The sequence below is a fragment of the Cheilinus undulatus genome, linkage group 3 (genome assembly GCF_018320785.1).
Source record: "Cheilinus undulatus linkage group 3, ASM1832078v1, whole genome shotgun sequence".
Lineage (NCBI taxonomy): Eukaryota > Metazoa > Chordata > Actinopteri > Labriformes > Labridae > Cheilinus > Cheilinus undulatus.
This window is the reverse complement of record NC_054867.1, coordinates 13,039,890-13,061,019: the sequence shown is the minus strand read 5'-3', so window position 1 is coordinate 13,061,019 and position 21,130 is coordinate 13,039,890. Positions and strand designations below refer to the sequence as shown.

General features: G+C 38.5%; 1 protein-coding gene across 4 annotated transcripts; it reads right to left on the bottom strand.

Moving 5' to 3' along the window:
• Positions 1 to 46: 46 nt before the first annotated feature.
• Positions 47 to 20,685, bottom strand: bin2b (bridging integrator 2b). 4 transcript variants are annotated; one of them, XM_041783920.1, is made up of 13 exons: positions 20,667 to 20,685; positions 20,200 to 20,393; positions 11,370 to 11,450; positions 10,276 to 10,330; positions 9,738 to 9,832; positions 6,792 to 6,887; positions 6,540 to 6,647; positions 6,371 to 6,456; positions 5,035 to 5,110; positions 4,775 to 4,857; positions 3,954 to 4,623; positions 3,067 to 3,159; positions 48 to 622 (listed from the first exon to the last, which is right to left on the bottom strand). In XM_041783920.1, the coding sequence occupies exons 2-13, from the start codon at positions 20,290 to 20,292 to the stop codon at positions 509 to 511; spliced, it is 1,650 nt and encodes a 549-aa protein (XP_041639854.1). In that variant the 5' UTR covers positions 20,293 to 20,393; positions 20,667 to 20,685; the 3' UTR covers positions 48 to 508. The 4 variants fall into 4 exon arrangements, with proteins under 4 accessions (XP_041639855.1, XP_041639854.1, XP_041639853.1 ...); XM_041783919.1 differs by lacking the exon at positions 20,667 to 20,685 and adding an exon at positions 20,491 to 20,660; XM_041783918.1 differs by lacking the exon at positions 20,667 to 20,685 and adding an exon at positions 20,505 to 20,660.
• Positions 20,686 to 21,130: the final 445 nt, after the last annotated feature.

Here is a 21,130-nt window from a genome sequence, read left to right as displayed (position 1 = left end):
GCTGTTTATCACCAGGTTTGCAGTCACAATTTCCTTTATTTGCAAAACACAGATCAGATTTATTGTGCCTTATCTTCTACTCCTGGATTGAAAATTTCTGGATTCACTTAATCAAAGGCAGTAAACAGAACCTTGCCATCTTGGAATCTGTAGAATTCCATTCCACAAAGACATCCCATTTTATTTTATCTATAACTTTATTAGAAAAATGTACACAGGATTATAGCATCAGTATAAAAGGATTTTTTTTTCACAGTGATTTACAGCAACTTCTTAAAAAGTTCTAAAAGAGAAAAATACTGATATATTTACTCATCCAAACGAAATGTTCTCAGAGTCACTTTTGTTCCACTAGTTGCAACCCAGCATGTGAGCGACCACGTGTTTGTCGGTCACATCATCTGTTTGTACGGCTCCTGCACCCACTCCCTCTGTGTGTGGGTGTCTGAGTCACCGAGAGCTCGATGGACGCAGAAAGAATATTACTGGCTGAGGAAGGACTATTGCCTCACTCAGTCTTAATGCGCCAGATGAGTTTTTCCAAAAAGATCCCAGAGTGATTTTCTACATCCCTGTGCTGGTTCCAGCTCTCCTCCCTAATCCCCTTCACCAGGCCGTCCTGCTGTGAGACACAAAGAAGACACATGGAGGATGTTAGGGGAACAAATCCACCCTCTGGTCACAGAGTTTATGAATAACTATTTAAGTTTATTCTCAGTGTGATTTCCTGTTTTCTTGGTCACTGACAAAAAAAACATGGCGGCAATTATCGCAAAAGGTTTTTATTTCACCATGAAGAGTTTTCCTGAAAGGCACTGAAAGTGTCGGCTGAGTGTGTCTTCCTAAAGATTCTTTACAAAGCTTCAGCATCTGTATTGAAGGTCAGATGGAGCTATGCTCAGCAGAGAGGCAGGGAATGCTTTTTCTAATGTACGACAATTTCATGTCAAGAATAAACTCAAATGATTGGTTGTAGGGACGGGCTTTTAATCGAAAATCTGATTAAATCGCAATTTGCCCTACTGCAATTTTCAAATTGCAGAAGTTGCAATATTTCTTTAACCTGAAATTTCAATGCAAAACACCTGTTTAAAACTTTTTTTGAGGTAGAGATAACATAACATATGCAATCATTCAAGACCCATTTTTTAGAATAGCCTACAAAAATACTATTTTATATTGTACATTTTTCTAATTAAATATGAGAAAGGCATAATTATCATTCCTTTCATTACAAAAATTCATATCCAATTTGCAATATGAGTCAAATCATCACATTTAGATATTTTTTCAAAATTGTTCAGCCCTAGTTTTATCCAGTATTGTGTTGGTTATAATATATAATGATTTATTGCTTGTGTTTGTTGGAAAATATACAAGATGAGGAACTTTAGGAATAATTGCATATTAAATCGCAATATTGGGGGAAAAAAAAAAAAATCGCAATGAGATTATTTTCCCAAATCGTTCAGCCCTAATTGGTTGTAAGGTGATAGGTCAATGGCATTTCAGGAGGCAATTAAATATATTTCACAATAACTTGAAAATAAATTAAATCAGATAAAATGAAATAAAATGATTAAAGAAGGACGGTCTAAATTTTTAGGTTAACTTCTATTAATTAAAATGTGATAAAAAAATGCATACTGTTTAATCACACTTTGATGTTCTCACACAAAGGGCTTAAGTTTCTTCGTAACTTTGATTAAAACACATGTAAAGACTCTGTGCTCCTAATTTTATAATTCTATGGATAAAATCCAAATTCCACACATTAACAACATCCTAGATTGTCTAGTAAGTATACAATCTGCCCCCCGTCTCCACTTTTAATGTTGCAAAGCCAGTAGAAAACTATAATTACCTTCAGAAGCATGTCCTTTTTGATGTTTTGTTACTTATATTATCAAATCTACCAGATATGCAATCTATCCAAATTATGGACATATGCGATTAAGTGCAATTAATTAATTAATTAATTAAATACAAAGCCTATAATTAGTTAGATTTCTTTTCTTTTTAATTGACTGACAGCACTAGATTAAAGATAAAACGGGAATCCATAAATTTTAAAGGACAGTAATGATATTTGAAGACAAATTAAAATATAAATCAAATTAGATTAAACTTAATACAAGTTACTTATTAATATAAAGTCTTATTAAAATAAATGATTTACATTAACTGTTCAAACATTACTGAATACAAGACATTCAATTAATGAGTCAATCAACTTACTTAAATTTAAAATAAAAATACTAATAGTAGAGTTAGATACTGACTTGTTCTTGAGTCTGGAAAAAAAATCTTTAACTTCTTCTGCATCAAGCTGTTATACAGGGAGTTCTGTTACTGTCAAAGAATGTGCCTTATTCAGTGATTTATTTTGATGATTTAATAGTCTAAAGTTAAAGATCTGTCAAACAAATGTAGAATAAACCTTTTATTTTTGGTTTGATAAATATTTTTCTCAAACATCTGAGTTTTCCCAAGTTCACCAGTCCTGCCCACAGATGTTTTCCATGGCAATAACGTAGTGAAAAGTTGTGCAAACAGTCATCTCTGTTATCTCGAGACTGTTTTGAATGGGTGGACCATTTAGAATTCACCCACCATCAAAATATGTTTTTACGCCTTCACTGTTGTTTCCTTTTTCTAAAAACAGGGAGGAGTTCACTCCTTTTCTTCAGCGTCACAGACTGAGCAGCTCTCTGTGACTCTGGTATCTGGCTGTAACTTATCTAAGATGAGGAGTTACTTTAAACACTTTGTGAATCTAGTTTGAACCAAAGTTTCAGCCTTAGGGTGTTTAGACGTTTCAACATTTGACATTTAGAAGAGATACTGAAGACATGGCATGCAGAAATACCAAAATGTGATTTTTTTTGCCTCTTGCCCAAAAGAAAAGCAAAACTTCACCACTTATCAAGAAAAAGAAAACATGCATGTGATGGTAAATACACCACCAGCAGGATTTATGCAGGGCAAAAACACTCAAAAAATAAAAATGACACGATTAAGGGAGAAAGGAGAAACTGGATTAGACTCAGAAGAACACACACCAACCTGCTGAGAGTCAGAGAGCACCAGGATGATGTCTCCTTGGTTAAACTGCAGCATGCCCTCTTCTGAAGGTTCATGAATCTCTAACGCCACCCCCTGGAGTAAAACACAAATCACATTAGGACAAATTGCCACCTCATTTTACACTCATCACATTTATTTTAAAAGAAAAAGCTAACTTATTACTGAAAATTAATTTTCACTTTCAAACATGAGCTATTTCAATTCAAGACTCAGAGAAAAACTCTTTAGTTCCAGACTCACCAGTTGAGAACAAGTTTAAATTTAGTTGAGGTTGTAGAATTGTTATAGCATAGAGAAAGGAGTGATTGAGTGACAGGATTTAAAAACATAGGGCTGACTTTTGCTTAAAATAATGCACCTCACACTACAGAAGTGACTGCATAAGAACTGCATTGTAATTCAATGTTATGTATGTCTGAGAAGATTTATTTCAAACATCCAGAAAATGTAAACTTGATTTTTTTAGGTCTTTGTAAAACAATATCTACATTTTCCCCTAAAAGACGATGACAGAAATGTCTGCAAATAGACTCCAATGAAAACTTTGCTTTTTGTGGCTCCAAAAGGGGCTTTGTCAATCTGAAATCTGATACACAGCCAGCGTTTCAAAGATGGGGAGTTACAAAGGAGTGTTCATGTAGCTTATTCTTGTATCTGGATTGAACTGGCAATTTGAGTCTACATTTGCTACAACCAGCTTTACAAAGAATCACACAGACCTAACTGTCATCAAATAGAGCCCAACATTGCATGACCACTATACAAAGAAGACATGAGGCTGATAATCAGTCTTTACTCCTCATCCACATAAAGTGATCTTTCACTAACATGTTAACATCTAAGGTATCTTCATGACAGTTGTGTACCTTGTACAGGAATCCTGGTGGATTTTCAGGGCTGCAGTCTCCTTCTGATTCATCTGCCTCCTGTTGGACTGATCCTTCTTCCGTCTCCTCATCAGCAGGTGAGCGTGGGTGTCTCTCTTCAGAGCGGAAAGACCGACGAGGTGCAGGAACTGGTCCAGGCTTTTGCTTGGCCTCCTCTGAAGGTGGATCAGTCTCACTCCTCTGTTCAGGACTGTGAGGGGCATCGCTGTCAGCAGAATCAGAGGGGTTGCACACTTCTTGGCTTGCAGCCTCCGACTTTGGTACTCCAACCCCGGAGTCATCAGAGTGGTCTGCAGTGAGGTCCGCTTCTGCCTCTGATGCTGCAGCCTCCGCCTCCTTGGGGCTCTGGCTCCTTGTGCTCTTGTCGCTGCTCTCGTCACACACCGACTGCCTCTTAGGTGTGTTGGCACCGCTGGAGCTGAGATCAGAGTCTGAGGAGTGGACATCTTTGGATGAAATGCTGCTTTCTTCTGCTTGGCTGGTGTCTTCAGAGGTGCTCCGAGGTCGATCAGACGGAGGGGAGTGCACAGCGTCTTTTCCATTTTCATTGGAGGAATGGATGGAGACGTGGTCAGCTGGGAAGGCTGTATTGCAAGGGATGGGGTTGGAAATAACAAGGGATTTTCTCTTCTTTGACTTGGTCGTTGTGCTGTAAAAAAAGTAAATCTGGTTTTACTTTACCATACTGAACAGAACTGGGAGCACTGAAGTATATCTGAATTCACATACAAGACAAGACAAGTCTTCTTTTGCAAGCATTTCATCACAGATAAGAAATCAGGGGCGACACCTTGCATTACCTGTTCAGACCTTTGATGATGAAAGCTTTTCCTGAGTGTTGAGTCTCCAGTTTCTTCATCACATCATAAAGCTCATGGTTCAGCTGCAACACATTCACCATACAATAATATACTGTAAGAATTTTATAATATCAATAAGATATTTTAAATGAAAGCTGAGTCTTTGGGGTATTTGCATTTAATTGATTTTATTTACACATCAAAAATATAACATTAATAGTTTCAGCAAAGGAAAAAGGAAGAGTTTTGTCATATCTTACCCCGCTCATTTCCTTATAGAAGACATCTCGCAGGTTTGAGATGTTTTGAAACACCGTCACATAGCAACCTATACGGCTACAGAAACACAGACAGCTCCCAGTTTGTTTTATAGTTCATTCACATGACCATCTTGAATAAATAACACGTCAATTCTTGGATCTAACTTGTCAGTATAACAGGTTTAGAATACATATTGACACACATATTTTCAGCTTAATCATACACTGAACTACTCTGTCTACTATCATGGAAATGCCCCGCGTAGGAGACAGTCAGGTGGCTGTAGATGAAACTGCAGACTATGAAAAGCAAAACAAATTATCTGAAGTATTAGAAATAGTGAAAATGTCAATGTAGTGGTTTCACATGTACTGCCACTCAAAACCCACATAGGGTCTGTTTAGAGGTATCTAAATTTGCTATAACTCAAAAAATTATACTGCGTCTTTGCACATACACATGCCTTTTACAACTCAAAAAATTAGAGTATCACAAAAAGTTCCTTTTCCCTGTGATAACATTCAAAAAGGGAAACTTCCATATATTCTAGATTCATCTCATACAAAGTAAAACATTTCAGCCTTTTTATAATCTTGATGATCATGCATCACAGCTCACAAAAATTAGAAATCTACTATCTCAAAGTATTAGAATATTGTGGAAAACTCCGATTTCTTGTCAGTTATTTCTCTCACCCTGGTTCCGTATACAAAACCACAATCATGGGGAAGAATGCTGACCTGTTGAATGTCCAGAAAAAAACAATCATTGATTCTCTCCACAAAGAGGGTAAGCCACAGAAGGTTGCTGCTGAAAGTGCTGGCTGATCTCAGAGATTGGCCAGCCCACTGGTTAATGCCACATCATATTGATGCAGTAAATTATGCAAAAGGAGCCCTGACCAGGTACATAAATGAACAGATTTTTTTAAAGAATGTAGACATTTTTGTATTATAGATGCTTTTTAATGGCCTTTTTGTGGTGTTTTGAGCTAGTGGATTTTTTTGGTGAGCTGTAAGCTGCAATCATCAAGATTACAACAAAAAAAGTCATGAAATATTTCACTTTGTAAATGAATCCAGAATATATGGAAGTTTCACTTCTTGAATTAGATCACAGGAAAAAAAATATGTTTTTTTAAATATTATAATCATTGAGATATACTGACACTGTAATTCCAAACAGCCAGAAAAGATCCTGTTAGTCTAAACTCTGATAAAATACCTGCATGTCTGCTTCACTGTTCTTAACCTTTACCTTGGTTTTTGATCATCAAAAACAGTGGAAATTTCTCAAAGTGCTGTGACCTTGAAAGTTTGTGGCAGTGAACCATACCTCTGATAGAGAACAGGCAGCTCCTCTCTCAGCTCCTTATTTATTTCTTCAAAGACATTCTGGGCTTTGTTGAACTCTTCCTCTGCCTGTTTAAAGTTAATTTAAAGGTCGATTACTACACCAATTAAAACAACTGTTATTTTCATGTTCTGAGTAGAGCCAAAACTACCTTTGCTATTTTGGCTTCATCTTTTTTCTTTGCACTCTGTAGCGCCTCCAGGTGGTGACGTGCTGAATCGTAGTCCACCAGCTTTCGACCACGTTTAGCTACTCGTTCCTGAAAAAGCACACAGTAGTTACCTTACAGTGCTGTTCAACAGTTATAGAGTGGATCATCCTCATATGTGTGGAAAATAAGACAAATTACAGACAAAAAAGCCAGACTTGGTACAGACAGGAAAGCAGGAAATGATTAAATTACCTTGACCTCAGGGAACTGGCTTGTATAGTTCTCCATTGTGCGGACAATCTGGTCACTCAGCTTCTCTTCAAAGTCGTTCCAAAGCAAGTCTTCACTCTGACAGATGTACAATATCAACAGCACAAGGATTTCACATTAATGCAATAACAGATGCAATTGCTTACTTATTATCGCAACAGTAAACACTTAAAGCCTAGACATCTTCAAATAAGCAAACATTATTTCAGCAAGAAAGGGTATGAACCCCGTTACACAACGTGAAAAGTTGCCTCATTCATACAAACACGCTGTTTACTCTACAGCAACTGAGCAGCTTATGAGCTAACTGGCCTGCAGGCTTAAGTCAGCACTGAAGATCCACATGTTAATGCTCTTAAGAAAGACATGGATACTTAGCAGGAATGCCAATGGGGAAATCTGCAGTCTGGCTTAATATGACTGCGACTGATGTTTCTGCCTCATGCTCATCTTGTTTTACAGATTCTACATAGAAAGGTACACAGGAATCTGGATCATCAGCACAGAAAGCGCTCTAGTTTCTGTTGGTAAAATGTTTGTACTCTGTGTTTCATAGACTAACTACATATTTGATGGGTTGGTGTATGCATGTTATCCCTGCCAATCAGCTCCAATCAGCAGTATTCAGATTAGGATTTGTCTCAGTATCTGACATCTACAGAAAAGTACAGTCCACAGTCCAAAATGAATCAAGCATTTTAACTTTGGTCAGAAATTTGCTTGATACTGTTTGACAATCAGAGCTCAGATCCTGTGACTACCTAGATATCATGAGTAAGTCCAAATTTCTTTCAGCGAACAAACAGAAGTTATTTTTTTTCATCTTGACATCAGTCCACACACAGCTTGATTTTTAATGTCTTAAAAATATGCATCATGATGTTATTTTTGGAAACTTGTGGGCAAATCACAAGGAAACTGATTTCTTTTTTAAGCTTAAAAAACAGAAGTGAGAAAGAGTTCAACCTATATAAAACCTTGCACCAAAAGTAAGGAAATTTGTATTTAGTTGATTATTTCTTCATTGTAACAATGATAATTGCAATAAAACTTATACCGTTGGAAAGCCTGTTTATTTCCCTTTTAAATGGTGCCACATTTGTAAGGAACAGGCATATGCTGGATGAGCAGCAGAGCTGAGTATGTGGGTTATGCCCATTAGAAAACATTGCCAAATCTTCTCTGCCAATGCGAAACAGCTTAGTCTGCCATTGACTCTTGTTTGGTGTTTGGTGGATTGGATGATTTAAGTCTGAAGAAACACGACATATTGGCAATTTAACAATCAACAATTTATTCATTAACAACAGCTTGGCACCTCCTCCTCATGCTGGTCAAACACTGCTGTGGGATGGCATCCCATTCTTCAACCAGCATTTGTCGCAAGTCAGCCAATGTGGTTGTGTTGGTCCCTCTGGCACAAACAGCACACCCAAGCTAATCCCACAAATTTTCAGTGGGGTTGAGGAGGTGCCAATCAGTAACCTGACTGTAAGCACCTGGTGGTGCCAAAAGCTCATAACAGGAGTCAACAGCAGAATAAGATGGTTAGCACTGGCAGAGAAGATTTGGCGAAAAAAATGGTAAAAGATTTATTGCCAAGAAGCATTGTTACAACAAAAATATTCTACCAAACACAAATTTCCTCACTTTTTGTGCCGAGTTTGGTTTAAGTTCTAATGTTGAACAGTGATTCAGGTGAACAGACACTACTCTGGGATGGTATGGACCAAGAAATAATGTCCTGTGCGTCTGCATAAATGCTGCAAGGATTTATGTGTACACATGTATACATAATTAATATTATTAGGATTTTTTTTTATTCATTATTCAATTTACTATTACTTTTGTCTACAATCGTTGTTATTATGTTTGTTTTTATTATTCCTGATTTATTTAGAAGTCTAGTATGTCCACCCCTTTTTTTTCCTCATAGTAGAACTATAATTTCTTTACCACACCACAAATTATCCAACACTAATGCCATAATAATGTCTGTTTTTGTTTTTTTTGTTATTTTCTTCCGATTGTTTGTTTGTATATTTGTTTTGTTGGTTTGATTTTTGGTTGTCTGTTTTTATTCTGTTTTCTTGTTACTGTATGCATGTACACTTGATCACCGATAACAAAAAGGATACAAAAGAGACAAAGACCATGCAAACATTTAAAAAAATGCTGCAAGGTAAAGGAATCCTTGTCTGGAGGTCATCTGATGCGCTCACTGGCTTCTCTGGAAATAAGGAGACATTCCCATCCCTACACAAAGGCATACATCCTCCATCAGCTGATAATGGACAATGATGGCCAATGGTTTTCAAATTTGGCTCCATGTAAAATTTAAATAGCTGTATTCCAACAGCAGGCTACTGTAAACCCACTATTTGCTACCTGCTCAGTGCCACAACAGTGCTAGTGGAGCTTCTGACAGATGAAGATAAAAAAAATGACACTCAGGGGATAATGTAGACCAGATGTATCTAAATAGGATTAAATACTGGACTTGCTTTCAACAAGTAGCTCAAAACAAGCACTTAAATAATTAAGCTGATTGTGTATCTTTACAGAATTCTTTAATATTACAAACCTGTATGATATCTTGTCATTAAACTATGCCTTAATTGCCCAAATTCCTTCTCCTCCTTGCTATCAATCCCCATCTGTAGATGTGAGCTCATTTTACCAAATTATCTGGCCCTGTGGATTTGCTTACAGATTAATGCTTTTTGAAAGAAATATACTGATCCTTGTCTTTATTTGGACAGGACAGCTAAAGAGTGACAGGAAATAGTGTGGGAGATGACATGCATCAAATAGTGACAGGATCTGTAGTCAAACCTGCAACCAGTAGGACAAGGCCCCACAAGCCAATATGGCTAACCTAGCAACCCAAATTACGTTTTCTTTTTGCAAAAATGCATCAAAGCATACCTCTGTGATGACTGCAAGGCCTTCCACTCCATTCCAGTCTGGTTCATAGATGTCTCGTAGAGTCTGAGACAGCCGTTTGGACGACTCATGCACAGCTGTGGAAAGGAACCCAAAGTTTTAGAAGGACAAAGAAAGTTAATAGAATCATAATCCAAAGAAATCAAATTAATTTCTGGCATCAGCAGCACAGTGCATTGTGGTGGTATTTTTCCTGGGTTTTGTGGTGTGGTTGCTACACCCATCCCAGGAAGGTCAGAACAACACTGGTTTCCTGGATGGAGCCTACAATGTTGGAGCAATAGCTGACACATTTAAAAGCATAACAGTTTTTTCGCACATGAATCACATGCACAATGCTGCGTCCGCTGTTTTAACTACAGGGTTTTATTTGTCTAACATGGCAACACAGACAGAATTGCAAAAGTCTGAATAGAATCTAAGAATAGAAGAAAGTTAGTTCCCTTTTATTTGCCAACTCTGCAAAGAATGGCATTGAGTTAACACTGTGCTGTAGGTCTGTTTAGGCTTTAATTCCTACCTTTTACTGCTGCATAGTAAGCTTTGACATCTTTGAACAACCTGCTTCCATCGATCTGTAAGCAAAGGAAAAGAAAAAGCAGAAAAAAACATCATAAGGCCTTCTCTTTAGCGCATCTAAACCAGAAATGCTCAATCATTTCCTTAACAACCTACAATGATGAAATTAGTGTCCTTATTTTGGACAGCAAATTTAATTTAAAGAGTAACTTTTCTCATGAAGTCCTAAGCTAAAATTATTCAAATGAATTGAGTTTCATGAGCACAGTCAGGTTTCACAGAAATCAAACTCTTGCGGTGAAAGCCTTGGTGAAGTGAAAGCAGCTTGTCTTGTCAGCATGTACACTAACTTCCTGTTGTTCCTCTCCAATATGTGCTGCAGTTGTATTTAAAACTGAATGAACTTTTGGCAAACTTCAGTTTTTCACAAGAGCAGGGGGTAACAGGAAAATAATGAATGCTGAAAACAGGGTAGCACAAAATAGAAATGAGGCGGTGGCAGTGTCCTGATTCTCTAATTTCCTTTGTAAAGGTTAAATTTGCTAAAATAAGCTTTTGTTAGCACACAAGGAAAAGGTCATACCACACAATGTTAGCCTGTGTTAGCCTCTGGATGTGTTTCTAACACTTAGCAGGAGTGCATATTATTGCTTTTAAATTAAACATTTCCTTTTGAAAGGGAGACATCAAGGTTCCTTCTTTCAAAAGTTACATAAAACTCACTTAAAGCTCTAAGTTATTAGTTCATGAGAATGTGGGTAACACTTAAACATGAGTGGTATCTCATTTTCTCTCTGTATCAAGAGTGTTATTTGCAGGAGGCATCAGCAGAGGGTGGATTAGAAAATGAGACAGAGCTTTATCTTGCTCCAAGTATTTCCTGTTTTCAAGGCCAAGCTGATTGTCTGAACTTGTAGGTTGGTATCTCTGTAGCAAAAACAGAGCACTGTACTTTTTGGATTAAAGAGTGCTTCATTTTAATGGGTTTTGATGACCTGTTTATCTGGTGACGTTAGACCTTTTAAACCCTCGCAGTCCACAGAAAAAGACAAGCATGTAAATACATTCTTTCGTGTTTAAAGACTTCATGTTTACCTGTTGTTTGTTGAGGCTCTGGCAGCATTGCTCAAACTGTTCATCTTTGGTCTCCATGGTTTTGCCCAGTTTTTGAAGGACCTGACAGAAAACAACAGAGGCGAGAGTCAGTTCCAACATGAAAAACACAGATGTTTCAGAGGATATTTATTACCAATGCTACAACATGTAAAAGGGAACTCTAGCAGTTTCACTTGTCAAAGTCTGTATGCAGGTGCTGGGAAATATTACTGCAAATTTTAACAGTTTTGACATCCACTTTCTCTACATGGGTTGATAAAACCACGGGTTCACAGTCACACCTAGTGTTACACAGTACTTTAAGTGGAAAAAAAAATAAGTGCCGGTACTCTGTTCTCACACAATCCCAGAACTAATTTGGACGGTATGGAGCAAAAATCATGTCTTAGTAGTAATTCAGCTGAATGGCATTACATGATTTATATTTGAATATTTCTAATCTACAAAGAAATAACAAAAACTGTCACCCCTAAGTCAAACCCACATTGATCAAATGTCCCGCTGTCACTAACAGGAAGCTAATCATTGTCACCATAGAAAAGGAAAATCATGTAAGAATAAACTACTATTAAAAATAAAGCTCCTTAAAAAAAATAAGAAAAATGAAATATTATTTCCCCGCTAGACTTAGCATTTGAAATAGATAATTTTGTGGTCAGTAATCCAATTACTGTTAGTGATTCATAGTCCCAGTGTTCCTGACTTTCTCTTCATGATTCCCTACACCATCCAATGTCCTGTCCTCTCCAAATAAAGACAACAAGCCCTAAAATAAATCTTTAAAAAACATGAAATAACTTAAAAAATAAAACAAAATTATGTAATGTACATAAAAGTAAAAAGGATCTTTAATGAAATATAAACATCAAATGCAGTGAAATTAATAGTTGTTCTTTGTCACCAAATGTAGAGATTAATCAGCCCCTCCTCTCACTAACACCCTGAGTCTCTGCTCCGTCTGTGATCTGACTTTGCCACCGTATATCCAGGCTTTTTTGCCTTTGCAGCTGAGTCAGCTGTTCTCTGAGCAAAACTACAACCCTTGATCCTTTGAACAACAGTCTGTCAGGTCATTTTGAATACCGTTATTGAATATTGTTAGTGTTGATGTCTGTTTCAGCGGCAGTACGAACAGGTGTCAGTGGAGCATCAAGCTCTTTGGCGGAGGAGGTGCTGCGCTCACACTCACGTACTGCGCCACTGTCCAGGAGAGGTGAACGATTTTATCTCTGGTTTCCCTCCAACAGTGGCAGGTGAGTTCACCTGGATTCGGGTACAGATAAAAACATCACGGTACACAGCGGGAAGAGCGCCAAGTGCCATAGAATGCATCTGTTTAGATGCTGTCATGAATCATCTATTAAACCTGTCAGCTGTGGAGAGGACAGGAGGGTGTACCGGCAACTTATGAGAAAGTGCTGGTACGCCGGAAGAAGTCCCGGTACACCAAGGGGCAAAATTTAGAAGCGCAGTATTGCGTAACGGTGCATACCAGCCCACTTAAAGCACTCGTGTTATATATTAAAGCTTGGGTATTCAGGCACTGCTGTAAGTTTCCAATAAGTGAGGTCTTTAGTTCACTGATGGCCACTGATTCAAGTGTACGTGTTCTTGCTAAGGCATCAGAAAATTATTCCTTTGAAATTTTTAGTGCAATTGAACAAAACAGCAGCCAAATCTTTTGGCACATAAACTGAGGTTTAGGGGGAACACTGTATGTCACATGCAAGTGTGTTTGAATGACCAACAAGATTAGGTGAAGGCAGAGGGGATGTCAAAAATGACGAAAGTTCTGGGTGTTCATGCACATCATAAACTTCTGAAAACATTTAACAAATTGAACAAATCATTTGAAACTAGAAAAGCACTCGGAGAGCGCATATCTCCGCCATTAGCCCTATCTCCCAATAGTGAAGAATCCTTTAAAAAAATTCCTGGATCTGTCCCCATGTGCCCCCCACCACGGCATTTGCCAATTACTCCTTCCCCGGTCGGGTGGAAACATGTTGAGGTAAAGCATTGGCTTCTCTATGGGTGGACTGTCATGGTGGAAGCGTGGCCTGCTGGTGCCAACAGATGCAGTGACAGTCTCACCTATGGTTTCACTGGATGACTGGAAGTCACAGCAGAGGGTGAATATTCCTCTATTCCTCCCAGCATTGTAAGTATTCTCACTACAATTCGCTGTCTTTCTCTCTGTTGCGCTCCGACTCGTCTTCTCGACCGGGCGTGTGTCTTTCAAAGTCTATAAACTCTAAAACTTTGAATAGAAACACACCCAAAATGCTGCTGGGATTGAAGTTACTCATGTCCGCCATCTCCTTGTGTAAAGTGGTAACAGCGCAGACCTCCGCCATTAGTCCTATCTCCCAATAGTACAGAATCCTTAAAAAAAATCAATAAGATTTGAATCCAGACGGTGATCCGATCACTCCAGTCAATCTAATCAGTTCTTCCTTATGCCATTTCTGACATTTCCTGAAAATTTCATCAAAATCAATCCACAACTTTTTGAGTTATGTTGCTAACAAACGAACAAACCCAACCGGTCACATAACCTCTTTGGCGGAGGTAATGATCAGCGACTCAGTATAAGGATGACAGCAGAAATAGTCTCCACTGACAAAGAGATAGTTCAGCAAATTTTGCATGAAAATTTGAACATTATAAAAGTGTGTGCCAAAGTTGTCCCAAAACTTCTGACTCCTAATCAAAAGGAAAAACAAGAAAATTTGTGGAGCCTTTTTGCCAGAAATTGAAGTAAGCCCAAATTCTTTGGAAGGAGTGATCACATAGATGAAACTTGGATCTTCCAGTACGATCCTGAGACAAAACAGCAGTCAACAAATTGGAAAACACCATCGTCACCAAGGATAAAGGCATGGCAAAGAAGGTCCAAATTCAAGGCCATGTTGATTGTTTTCTTTGACATTAAGGGCATCATTTTGGAGGAGTGGGTTGCAGAAGGCTCAACGGTGAATCAGCACTTTTACAAACATATTATAGAAAAACTGCGAGACAGTCCAAAGAAAGAGACCACAGTAATTCACCTGATCCAGCACGTGTGATTTTTCCTAAGATCAAATCTGTGCTCAAAGAAACGCGCTTTGAGTCTGTGTCGGAAGTTAAAAGAAGAACAACAGATGTTCCGGATTCAAAAATCTCTCTGCCACATTTTCTTAATCTGCCACTCTATCTTAACAAGAAGCATTATTTAATAAAGTTATATTGAAGTTCACAGTGTTCAAGTTACAGGCTATTTAATGAGAGAGGGTTGGTGCAAAAAATGGTCCAAATTTGCTCATTTTAAAACTTGCTTTTTGGCTAACTTGTCCTGTATTTGACCATGCAAACATCTGCTGTGCTTCCTACAGGGGCACTGTAGATTTACAGGCATTTCCTGCATTAAGAGGGTCAGGCTCACTAGAATTTGATATTTTGTGTATCTTTTTTTGTAGTCTTATGCCAAAATTCAGGCTTAGTGTAATTACCTCTCCTGGTGGGTGCCACTGGACTTCAGGGGAGGCTTGGAACCATAAACCAGAAAAAGGGGATTTGCTTTGCGAACTTCTGCTGTGCATGGGGCAAACTAGACAGATTGATAGTTGATGTAGAATTGGCTATTAAAGTTAGGATTTTCCTGCATTGGTCCTGATGATGCTTAATGGCCACAATGTTTAATTAGCAAAGCTGTACAAGCTAATGACAGCATAAGGCTGTGTAAACCATGGGGTCATGTTGAGACTAAAGCCAAGTCTAGTGACTAAACCAGGGGAATTTTTTGACAAAAAGTAAAAGGAATTTTGGTCACTGAAGGTGACAGACATTTAGTGTCATAAATACTAAGACAGGCTCTGCACTAGAGCTGAGCAATTAATCACAGTTTAGATTAAATAGCATTATGGCCTGCTGCAGTTTTCAAATTGCAGACTGAGCAATATTTCCTTAACCTGAAATATGTCAAAATGACAGTTTGATACAATTTTATTTTCAGCAGAGATTTTTTTGATCTGCATTATGCATATGTTCAAGTGTCTTTTTTTAATTTACAAAAATCATACTTTTCTTGTTCATGTATTTGACTTTCTTCATCAAAACAAGAATAACAAAAAAATACTTATATATAATCTCATTCAGTATAGCAATAGATATCAAATTTGCTATGCAATTAATTTTTTTTGTCAAATATTTCATCCCTGGTTGTACTTATCCAATATTGTACTGGTTAACATAGAATGATTTATTGCTTGTGTTTGTTGAACAATACATAAGATGAGGAACCTAAAAATAATCGAATATTAATTCCAAATCACAAAAAACTGCCATTAGATTATATTTACAAATGGTGCAGCCCTACTCTGCAAGACTGAAGGTGGAGGATGATCCACTATTATGCAATCCTGCATCAACTGCATAGATGCAAATTCATGTCTACCACTAAATTAGAGCCTAGAGCAGTGTTACTCAACCCTGGTCAACCCAATAGCCAAACTGTCATCACAGAAAAAAACAAATTACTGATTCTCTGGGAAAGAAGGATGTTTAAAAACATATACAGACCAAATATCCAAAAATATTAAAATGTTAAAATACAAATGCTTAGAGATGAGACAAATGTTTCAAAGTATAGTTGTTTTAATCGTATTTTTTATGGGGTGGGGGTCCACAGAATGAATTATTTTTTCTTGGGGGAGGCTCACTTCCACACTCTGAAAACCCCTGCTTTAGCAGATACACCAGTTGCAGTGAAGAACTACTCTCATGTGATACTGAGTAGAACCATCCTAGCACACATCTGCATGTAAACATCAGACATCAGCTCTGACAGAGATGAGGCGGTGAGAGGTTTGTGTTCACTGAATGTGTAGGTCCACTCGGCTCTGCTCATAATGTCAGCAGCAGAAAAAAAGGGGTTTCGTTTATCAAAATCACTCTGTTAGGTTAGGCTACTCTCATTTACAAGCCCCAGTGGCCTGTTGGATGAGTAAATTCACCTGAAACTCCTCAAAAGCACCTGCATTTTGTCTGTGGTGGGTAATTTCCCAACATGGCTGGTATTGAGTGGTGGATAAAAAAAGAGCACAAGCAACCAGTCCATCCGTTTGAGGCTACATAAAGTGCTGCTTGCGTAACACACATGTATGTTGAGCCACAGCACCAGTGACTGTGTTGCATTGTTGGTAATATGCAAGGAATGGACAAAACAGAGAGGAATGTGATCCTTATTGAACACTTTCCACAGTTGGAAACTCTTTGTTATGAAAGGTTAGTGCTACATTGATGAAAGGCTATTTTATTGCTCTACTAGTTTGGGAGGCTATCATATCTGCTCAGTGTTTATCCTGCTAGATTTCTTTAAAGGTTATGTAAAACTACTACAATCTGTGAAGCTGTCGTGAGATTTATTTACACCTTGAACCAAAAAGACATACTATCAGTATATCCCACCATTTTTAATATTGAAGATCTGTATAAAAATCTGTTTATTCATCACGAACCCAGAAACATCTTGAAAAATCTCTACATTTGACTTCAAAAAGAACTGTGAAAACTGTGTAACCCACAGAATATCAGACTCTGCAGTTTATTTTGGTGCATCTCAAAGAATTGGAATATCATGAAACATTAATTTTCCTGGGACTTACTTCAGAAAGTAAAATTTTCATATGTTCCAGATTAATTTCATACTAAGTGAAATATATCAAAATGATTTCTGTTTTAATCTTGATGATTACGGCTTACAGTTCATGAAAATAAAAAATCCAGTATCTCAAAGTATTAGAATATTGTGGAAAAGTCAAATTTGCAAAAGTTTCCTGAGATTTCATTCCCTCAATCTGGTGCAGTACACACAACCACAATCATGGGGAAGACTGCTGACTTGACTACTGTCCGCTCGACAATCACTGATACCCTCTACAAGGAAAATAAGCCACAGAAGGTCACTGCTGAAAGGACAGACTGTTCTCAGGGGCTGTATCAAAACATAAAATAGGTTTAGGTAGGGTAAGTGGTAAGAGAAGGTTCACAACCAACAGGGATGAGCTCAACCTTCAGAGGATTGTTAAACAAAGCAGATTCAATAACTTAGGGGAACTTCACAAGCAGTGGACTGAGGCTGGAATCAGGGGATCAAAAGCCAGCACACACAGACGGGTCCAGGAAATGGACTACATGTGTCATGTTCTTAGTGTGGAGCTACTCCTTAACCACCAACTTTTTAAGTGTCTCACCTGGACTAAAGAGAAAAAGAACTGGATTGTTTTTCAGTGGTCCAAAGTCCTGTTTTCACATGAAAGTCAGTTTTGGTTTCATTTGGAGTTTAAGGTCCCAGAGACTGGAGGAAGATCAGAGAGGCCCAGAATCCAATGTGCTTGAAGTACAGTGTGAAGTTTTCAGTCAGTGATGTTTGAGGTGCCATGTCATCTTCTGGTGTTGGTCCACTTTGCTTTATCAAATCAGTCAACGCTCAGCTGTCACCAGGAGATTTTAAATCACTTCCTGCTTCCAGAAGCTTAATGTAGATGCTGATTTCCTTTTCTAGCAGGACTTGGCATCTGCCCACAGTGAAGCCAAAACTACTAAAAAACTGGTTTGCTGACCATAGTGTTACTGTATTGGACTGACCTGAACCCCATGGAGAATCTCTGAGGAAGATGAGTCACCAGGCTCAACTAAACAGACGAACTGAAGGCTGCTATCAGAACACAACCCAGCAGTGCCACGGACTGATTGGCTCCACGCCACAATACATAGATACAGTAATTAGAGTAAAAGGAGCTCCAACCAAGTACTGAATGCATAAATGACCAAAATTGTCCAGAGGGTCAACATTTCTGTATTATAAATCCTTTTTTGGACTGATGTTTGTGATATTCTAATATTCTGTGTTAATGTTTTTTTGTGAGCTGTAAGCCATAATCATTAAAATTTAAAATTGGTGTAAACGTAAACAGTCAAAACAGTCTTGAAACATTCCACTTAATATGAGATGAAACTTCAATATATGGAAGTTTCACTTCTTGAATTAAACCACAGAAAAATGAACTTTTTCATGATATTCTATTTTTTTAACCATATAGTACAGCACCAGAGGACTTTGCTACAAGTCTTAAAAGGCCCTAAAAAGACTGACAACTGAGACCCTCTCACATCTACAGACAATTTGTCGGCAAGCCGTTGAGTTTTTAGTCTCAGACTAAGATTTTGAGAAAGACAGACTTAAAACGGCTAAAATCAGGTCTTATGACCACCTTGTACCTCACGACTGAGACAAGAGTAGTGAGTTGCGACTTTAGCAAGACTTCCACGATTTTACTCAGACTTTGGAATTTTGTCTGCAAATTTGAAATCGGAGGAAATCGTTAGATTTAAGGCCACTTTTACATGCTTGCAGTGGCTTCAACTCGACCACACCAATACGGTCTCCTTCACCTCACATGAGTCATTCTCTGACCAGGAACAAGAGTATCAGCTTGAACCTTTGCAAGATGGATCCATCTGATTACAGGCAAGGGAACTGGCCAAGTAATCTTTGCATGTGTTTTTTCAGTGATTAGCTTGCCACATCATAGAAGATCAGATCGAAAAACATGCACTTGCACAAAAAAGATCATATAAAAATGAACTAATGGTGAGATGTCAGATTGAGGGGCTGCTGCAGTGAAGCCGCCCACCCAGAGCAGTTTGGCGCCTTGCTCAAGACCTTTTGGTTTGAGTCCTTACTGACAGAGCTCCTGCCACCCATATACTCCACACCACATACTCGTCTGCATACCTTAAACTGGATACACATGGTTAACTATTACATTGTCCTTCACAGCCCACTGCTTGGAGCAGTGTAAGCCAGAATGACACATGCAGTAACCTTACACTTTAACTCTAACACAACAGCTCTCGTTATCATGCTTATTCTTCTATCTCCAGTATAAGAAAAATACTTAGATGGCTGTAAAGCTCCTGACCTGCTAGAACTTAACAGTACTTGCAAACTTTATTGGCTGCTGTTTTGAGGTGCAGCAGTAAAATCAAACAAGTAAACTACAAACAGAGTGAGAAAGTCCCCACAAGCGAGAGGAAGTGCACAGTCAGGAAGTGGCAGCTTTTGTGTCCGCACACAGCGGTACAATAGGCCCACTGAACAACATTATGATGCTCAGAGTAAGAAGCTTCTGTTATATTAAAGTTATACCATTTGAGTTAGCAGTAAAAGACCAATGAGTCAAAATTAACCCATTAGGACAGACATCAGAGGCCACAACATGAAGTTTCATTGGTCTTCTTGGCTGCACTGTCTGCAAAGACAGCTTTTATATCCTTGTAGCGTAGGTTTTACACTTTCTCCTCCTCTCCAGAAGCTAGGGTAGATAGCCTCTTAATTTAGGGCTTTGATTATCAATGACAACAAAGTACAGAGGAAGAGAATTTGACTTGAAGGCTGTAAAAGCATCAGAGTGACATATTTCATAGGTGATACTACTGCTATTCAAGCATTTTATTACATGTCCCAGTTCTAAGCTGCATCAAACTCGTCTTAATAAACAGCTTCAGACTGCATGAGTGTATTGCTGCAAATGCTGCACTTGAAGCCGCATAGTCATCACCCATGTCTCATATTTCATTTCTAAAGAAGCACTTTTGTAGCCTGCTTCTGTGGAAAAGTGTTGACTCTATATGCGGGCCTTCAAACACTGACCCTTGATAACGGTTTCTGTCACGGCTTATCAAGCTGATAACAGCAGTTGTGGTGTAAAGTTTGTCAGAAATATAAGCCCAGTACGACTTTATCAAGTTGACTTTTCCGGCTCACCTTCTCCTGAGCTCTATTCAAAGACTTCTGGACCCGTTTTGCGAGGAATCCAGCCCCAGCCTGGAGGTTTGGTCCCATCTTATTGTCCGCCATCGTCGATTCTCTGCTTCTCCTTCACTAGCACGGTCCACCCCACCACGTCTGCTTCCTCTTGAAAAACTGCTTCACCGCTGCTGATCTGCGACTTAAGTTCACTGATGGAGGTGGAGCAACAACACAAGTGTCAAGACGCAGCGATACACACACAGAGACAGTCAGCCACACACTGAGACGGAGTTGGACCTGACTGACAATGAAGTATTTACTTGATGTCCCGCAGCTCGTCTGCACTTGTTCAAACTTGTTGAAGGAACTATTGACAACTGTTACAGCGTGTTCAAGTCAGTTGAGCTCTCATCGTGTTGCAAAACTACACTCCGCTGCTGCTCTTGTCTCGGTTAAAGTGGAAGTCAGCCAACAACACTCACCTGGAAATTATGTGTGAACTGATTGCGTGTCCCTGATGATACCTACCTGATTCAGCAGCGTGACGTAAGCACGGCAGCCGCGAACAGGTGCGGTTCTAGTGATCTGTGGGCCTCAGGCAAAGGCCAAATGACACCCTTCCCTTTTAGTTAAAGCAAAATCTGAAACATAGATACCCAAATACCCAGCAACATCTGTTTGTAAGTGCATCATCATTCAAATTCACCACATCTACACCTAAATATTTTAACATGTCTCGGGGCCACCTGAAACTTCTACAAACATAAAGATATACAAGGTATATGCACACAACTGGTATCTTTTTTTGTTTTGTTTTGTTTTGTTTTTTGCCAAAAGAAAAACTTTTTATAGTGTGTAATTTTAAGGGGTGAAAAGTGCTACTTACTCACTTACTTAAATTACTGTAATGGAGTAGTTTGTTTTTGATTAGTACTTTTTTAAGTAC